Source organism: Callorhinchus milii, unplaced genomic scaffold, assembly GCF_018977255.1.
Source record: "Callorhinchus milii isolate IMCB2004 unplaced genomic scaffold, IMCB_Cmil_1.0 Scaffold20, whole genome shotgun sequence".
NCBI lineage: Eukaryota > Metazoa > Chordata > Chondrichthyes > Chimaeriformes > Callorhinchidae > Callorhinchus > Callorhinchus milii.
Genome location: NW_024704761.1, coordinates 4,252,948 through 4,260,266, shown reverse-complemented (window position 1 = coordinate 4,260,266; position 7,319 = coordinate 4,252,948). Strand labels below are relative to the sequence as shown.

Genomic DNA, 7,319 nt, shown 5'->3' with positions numbered 1-7,319 from the left:
CATTGGAAGCGACGGATCCAGAGAAAGCTCTCGCCGGCAATTTCTCCCTCTCTCTGGGGCGAAGCACCGAACGTGTGGGTGCGAGTGGAACAGCCGAGGAGCGCGGGCGATAAACCCGAGTCACAAGTTCCATCTCGTCGTTTCTTTTTTTTTTTTTTTTTTGCTGATCGAAGCGATTTTCCATGTGTAAGATGTCGCGCTTCTGTCGACGGTTCATGGTTTCGCTGTCTGCCCCCACACCCCCACCCACTGCTCCCCAGCCCACCTACCCGCGTTTACATAAACCAGTTTGGCTTTTATATACAGCGTTAGAATGTAGGCTCTCTTCCAGTTTGATTCTTTCTCTCGCACATCCAGGCTTGAGCAAATGTCTTTCCGGATTGACGGAAGCTTCTCTTCCAGCTGCCTTATTATTTATTTCTCTTCCTTTCCCAGCCCCACCTGCCCCGACACCCTCTCCACGGAAAAAAAAGAAACCACAAAAACCTTCGCCCACCTTTTCGTTGTCCCTGATTTGAGCTGGTCCCTTGCGGAAGTCACTGATTGCCTTCCTTGGGTAAAAGTGCGGGGAGAAAGGGGGAATGGGCAGCCTGTGTCCTGGGTAGAGCATTCCTCTTCGAGAGAGAACGCAGCCCGGTTGCTGCACTCCTCTGTGTATGTGCTCGCCACAGCTCTTCGAGATTCGGAAACTGTGCGGATGCTTGGGCGGATAAAAATGAAGTGCCTGTATTTTCAACCAACAAACACATACCCACCATCTCCTCCTTCCCCCATCCCCCCCCCACCACCAAACGCAAGCAAAGAAAAATCCTTACTCCCAAGATAACAAATGTTTTTTTTTAATACGTTTAACTGAAATGCGGCTTTTCAAGAGCTTACACCTAAATGTCCGTAAGTTTTATTTACGGGGAGGGGGGCAAACACAGTGCTGACAAGGTGGGAGGGCACGTGCTGTGTTAAGAGTGGGTAACGCAGCAGTCCGTGCGCTCTTCCCTGTGAGCCACGAGCAACACCTTCATAACAATTGACAGGGAGAGAATGTTTCGAGTGTTTTAACTGAGCTGCTCAGCGAGTTGACCATTGCCGATACGTTTGCTAAAACATTGCACGGGTAGGGAGGGGTGGTGGGGCGGGCGGGGGGGGGGGGTGGCGGGGGTGAGGGGAGGGGTATAACAGGAACCACCACTGATTGTCGTTTCCCAGTCCGATTGGGTTGGACTAATTCTAGTTTCGTTCATGATTCCTCAGCGCACGTCTCTTTTCTGACGTTGGACGAATGGCCATGTGCTCTTGTGAAACTGTACTCACTGAGACTACGGAAATAGCCCATCGAGGTTTTCCTCTGGATATTGTTGTGCGGTAACGTGCTACATACGGATGTCCAGAATTAACAGAATTCACTGCTCATATAAACTAGTAATTCATTGGATCTGCCTTACTTTTGTCTGCTCTTAACCCGCTCTAAAGACTTTGAGATGATCTCCTGGTCTTTCATTGAATGACATTCTTATCGATGTAATTGTAACTAGACTCTTAGGTGCTTTTGGAGGTGAAGGGAAAGGTATTGTAAACCTGATTTGTTTTTTGTTTTGTTTTTTTTAAAAAAAAAGAGAAAATGTTTTTAAAAAATGTGAAATATGTTAATATTGGGGTGGGGGGGGGGAAAGCGTAGTTCAAATATACAAAACTTTTCTGTGGAAAAGGCTTTTATATCATACTTGAATTATAAGAGTTTTTTAAAAAGTTTTTTTTTGTTTAAAAAAAGAGAGAAAGTATTTAAATAGATATGACTTTGATTTTCAACCAAATTGACAGCTTTGGTTCTGACTGGTTCCTGTAGTGAATGGATTGCAGAAACTGTTTTAAACAATGCACAACATGAAGACTCTGTATCTGTGACCTGCACCTTTTCGGGCAGGTTCATTTTAGCGTTGACTGAATGTAAAAGTTTACAGTATTAACTCAAATGGCTACTCGCTAACGTAATTACAATTGCACCTTTGTAGACCTCTTTCCGTTTCCGTAGAGGGAAGGACGCCACACACACACACACACACACACACACACACACACACACAAGCCGCAGACGGAGCTGAGCATTGAACTTCGCCGGTTGGTTATCGGAACCTCTGTGGACCGCTTTCCGGGCTTCATATCATTCCCAAACCTGGGAAAAGTCTGTGTCCGCCTGTATTTTGGGTGCGTTTTTGCTTTCTTTGATTCTGCAGTGCCCGGCTTGGCGGGACGTTCCCCCGGATGAATAGGAATGAATTGTGAACATTTGGAGTTGGAAGTGGAGGAGGAAATCTTGGTGGGGGTTCAGCCTGCATTTTCCTCTCAAGTTTCACGACGCCCCCGAAGAAATTTGCTTTGTTTTTAGTTTTCTCTTCTGTTCTTTTTTTTTTTGGGAAGGGGTCAGCCGGGCGTCTTGACGCACGCAGAAACCCATCGCCCCACTTAGGTAGATGTTTTAAGAGATCTTGTGACACCATTGGAACAAGGGATGGAGTTTGCCCGGTATCCTGGCCAGCGTGTCCCCCCCACTTAAAATAATAATAATAATAGTAATCTTTGCATTTGGTGTAGCACTTGACACGTCGGGAGGACGTCCCAAAGCGCTTCACGGGATTTTACTGCGAAGTGGAGTGACTGTGTGGTGGTAGGTGAGCACGGTAGCCCGATTGCACACCGCCACCCGCGAACAACCGTGAAACAAAAGAACCCGTTTATTTGGAGGAGGATTGGTTAGTTTCGCCGGGAGAGACTCCCCTTCTCTTTTTGAACATCCGCCTGAACAGGCAGAGGTGGGACCTCAGTTTAACATCCCATCCATGATGAGGCGCTATATCAAAGGCGAGGATTATTATTATTATTATTAAGTATCTGAATCGTTCATCCCACGAATTGCTTTTGAGTTCACGGCGCATATTTCTGAGTTAGCTGGCTGAGTTGCATTTTGTTTGTGCCAAACCAATTTCGCTCAAGTACAGAGCCAGTGGCATCGATGCCAATGCCTCTATTGCAATTAACATGCTCCCCATATGTTTTTTTTGCACGGACACATCGATCCTAAATTTGCCTCGAAGCTTCCCGTTTTCCTGCAACCTGGCGGCGCGATATCCCCCAGAAACGCTCGCAAGAACCGGGGCAAAATCAAAGAAAGCACTCGTTATTCTCTTACAAAGAATTAAAAACATATACCGGTCATAAGTTTGGCTCAACTCCCGTTTGATCTCCTATTTGAAGACTGATTGAAGGAAGTGGCCAAACTTTTCATTGCTCTTCCAGCCTCTCGATACAGGTGTATAGAAATCTCTGCTATAATATGTATAGGAATCTGATATGATGTGTATACAATATCCTGTGCTTCCATTAGCTTCAGAATCGAGAGTTTGACATTTTTCCTAAATGTATTTTTATCTTTAATGAATTTCCAATTCCACCAAACCCTTTCCCCCATTCCCCCCCCCCCCCCCCCCCCTCAGCCATTTGGAGCAGTGGCTGTTAAAACGGCATTTATCAAAAGATTTATTATCCTTCATATATGTACGGTTTTACACGTAACTGACTATTATCAATGCAGTCAACATATGATACAATATTGGAGCTTCAGGGTGCGAACATATAGATGTCGATGCAAATTATCTGCAAAATGTATCTATTTTAGTATCCGGATAATTTGACTCATGTAATCCTGACAGTTTTTTTTTGGAGTACAGATTCCCTAGTTTGAAGGTTTGCACCTTCCGATGAAGTGTTCTGTCTCTGGCATTGTGTTTTGCCATTTGCCTTTTACTGATAAAGTATCTCTTGAAAACCTGCGCAACACGTTGTCTTGTCTTTGTGACGAGGATGGACTTGCGGACGTCCCCACCAGAATTCTTGCTGGCCGTCCTCTACGTAGGGATAGGATGTGTTTATTCTCGGCTGACGATGTGCACGTTCGCTTAAATGTGGTACACGCAAAATGCTGCGGGCGCTGGGAATCTGAAACAGAAACCCGAGATCGCTGGGAGCGCTCGGCAGGTCAGGCAGCGTCTACGGAGAAAGGAAAGTGAGTCGACGTTTCGGGTCCGCGGCCCTTCGTTCTGAACGGTGCTGAGTGTTCGCAGCGATCCCGGTGTTTGTGGCGATCAAACGTGGCCATTCGCTGGTATCACTTGTTTCAACGTGAGCTCTCTGAGCTCCCGAGTTCGATCGGGATTCCTCACGGCCCCGGGTTCCACAGTCGCGCTTTTTAACGCACCCATCTCATCAATGTTGTGCAATTAAATGTGGAATTGCAGCTGATGTGCCACAGGGGGGTGGTGGTGCTCAATCCAGATCAGTCGATGAACCAGTTCTGTGCCAACAGCACCATCAAAGCAACAATAATCTGGTCCCCACCCAATCCACGGCTGTTTGTGGGGCCACTGCTGTGCGCAATTGGCTGCCGCGTTTCACCCACAAAATATACAGTCAATTCGCTCCACGGTATATTCTGTGAAGCGCTTTGAGACCTCTCGGAGGACGTGAAAAGCGTTGTATCAAATGCACGGATTATTATTATCTGCTGTGGAGCCACAGTGAAGTCAACCCCCCTCACCCCTATCTGTGGATAATCCTTCACCCTCCCTGTCTGTGTTTTCAGAATACACCTAAAGACCTTTCAGTCACCTTCAGTCTCTCCTGTTCGGTGTCGAGCTCTGTGCTAAGTGCTCTGGGACGCTACCCTGTGTGAAGGCCGCTGCTTAAATGCAAAGTTTGTTGTTGGACGTTAAAATAATAGTGTGCCGTTATTTAACACGGGAGCAGGGAGTTTCTCCCGGTCTGTCCTGGTAAACAGTTCCTGTCTCATCCCATGTTCATCCCAAAATATCTAATTGAGCGGCTTACTTACATACAGGAGCTATAATAATAATGGTAAGAATAACAATCTTTGCCTTTGATGCAGTGCCTTTTATTGTCTGTAGGGCACCTCGAAGCACTTCACAGGGATATACTGCAAACAATCATAATAATAAGCCTTGCATTTGATATAGCGCCTCATCGCGTCTTCGAGATGTCTGAAAGAGCTTCACGGAATATAATGTAAAGTGAATTGGCTGTATATTGGGTGGGCAGCTAATGGCCCGCACGCAAACAGTCGTGGATTGAAGTGACCGATTTATTATCATTTGAAAGCAATCGAAGGGATTGTTAGCCCCCGGGGCAAAGCGATCCGCCAATCGACTAACCAGTGCGTTCCTACGTCCCGAGGAGGCGACGCGATAAGGCGCCGTGTCGAATGCAGGGATTATCATCGTCATCGTTATTATTTTTATTGCCGCCGGCGTTGTTATTTTGGACAGTCTCGATTATCGTTGGCATTATTTTTAGTGTCGCCGTTGTCATCGGTTTCAGTTTTGCTATTTTATTAATTTTAGTTTTATCGTTTTGTTGTCACTGTCGTCTTATTATTTACTGTTACTGCTGTTGCTGTTGGTGTTCCTCGACCCCCGATGGGGGTTGAAGTGGCTGCAGCAGCGGATTGGATTGACAGGTGGTGAGTGATTGACAGCTTCCCAGGCCCGGGGGGGGCGGGGCGGGGCGGGTTGATTGACAGCGCCCTGCTCACGTGACGCGGGGCGGCCTGGCACGTGGTGGTGGTGGTGGTGGGCGGGGCGGAGGGGGCGGAGTTAGTTCGCTTTGCGCCAGGATATGGCCGCGCCCTGAGCGGCTTCACGGAAGGGGCGGGGGTGAGTGGTGTGACGTCACGGCGCACGCAGCCGCGGCGCGGACGCACGCACGCAAGCACGCACGCTCCTCCCCCCCCCCACCCGGCCCGGCGAGTGGAGCTGTACGCATGCGCGCAGTCGGCCAGGCAGTCAGTCAGCTGATTGACACATTGCATGAGGACAAACCTCTCGCCAAAGCCTCAGCGCCTGTCACCATGGAGCCGGACAGCGGTCAGTGCAGAGCAGCTGTGCTCCGGGGGGGTGGGGGTGTGTGGGGGGGGGGGGTGGATGTGTGTGCGTGGGTGTGTGGTGTGGGTGTGGGGGGTGGTGTGGGGGGGGGGTGTGTGGGGGGGGGGGTGTGTGGGGGGGGGGTGTGGGTGTGTGGGGGGGGTGTGGGTGTGTGTGTATGGGGTGTGGGTGGGTGTGTGTGTGTGTGTGGGGGGGGGGTGTGTGTGGGGGCGTGTGTGTGTATGGGGTGTGTGTGGGTGTGTGTGTGTGGGAGGGTGTGTGTGGGAGGGTGTGTGGGAGGGTGTGTGTATGGGGGGGTGGGGGGGGGGTGTGGGGGAGGTTTGCATTTTATTCTCATTTGTGCATCAGACACACACACACACACACACACAGAGAGAGAGAGAGAGTTGGGGCATTGCAGAGGGTTACAATTGCATTGCACTTTGGTTGTAACCCGCGGGATTGCATTGCAACAATGTTGCAGTGAAGTGTATCTCTCTCTCTCTCTCTCACACACTCACTCTCACTATCTCCTTATTTATATACAGTGTTTCTGCGTTTATGTATCTCTTACTGTACACAACACACACACTGTGAATTCTTGTCGAGTGTACCTGAACTGTACGTATCTACAGTGTATATATATATATGTGTGTGTGTGTGCATTATGGTGTTATGATTGTAATAATAATAATATGGATTTATACATATGGTGTCTGTATTTATCCATGCACTGCATTTCCTCTGCATTACAGTGTACATTTATCTGTGTACAGTTATATATATATATATACAGTTTGACCAAAAAGGCTTATTTTGCAGCTGCCCCTATTATCTAAAAAAAAACAGATTTCCTTTAAGACTCATTAGACATTGTAATCGTGTATATATATATATATATTTGTATGCTGCGTGTACCTCTCTATTCGCACCGTGTATCTCTTTCTATGCGGTCTGTGCGCTTCTTTCTAAGTGCACCTCTCCTAAGCCCGTGTGTACCTCTCTGTGTATTTGTCTCTGTGTGGTGCGTCTCTCCCTGAGTGTGAGTCTCTCTGTACGTGGGCGTGTGTATGTGTTACACACGCTGACTCGCCTGTTAAAAGGGTCAGCCGGGTGTCTGACACATGCGGAAACCCATCACCATGCTCAGGAGTATCAAACCAGAGTCCTTGGAGTTACTTCGATGTCCCCTTCACCGCACTTCAATGACCTTTTCTTTATATATTTTTTATTCCTAATGTATGTTTGTTCTACAGTATTTGCTACACAGGTGCTGTGCCAAGATAGTGAGTGCACAGTGTATGTGCACTCTTTGACTTGATTATTTAAAGATGTGTTGGGTCTCTTGCATTGCGGCTCAGTGGGAAAGATTCCCTTATCCCACCCCACATGTTA

General features: G+C 47.9%; 1 protein-coding gene across 1 annotated transcript in view; it reads left to right on the top strand.

The window, feature by feature from the left end:
• Nucleotides 1-5,853: 5,853 nt before the first annotated feature.
• cyth1b (cytohesin 1b) overlaps nt 5,854-7,319 on the top strand; it is an 85,872-nt gene continuing 84,406 nt past the window's right edge. The window contains exon 1 of the mRNA XM_042342304.1: nt 5,854-5,927. Within this exon, the coding sequence (XP_042198238.1) occupies nt 5,912-5,927 (16 nt within the window). The 5' untranslated portion in view covers nt 5,854-5,911. The remainder of the gene's footprint in view (nt 5,928-7,319) is intronic.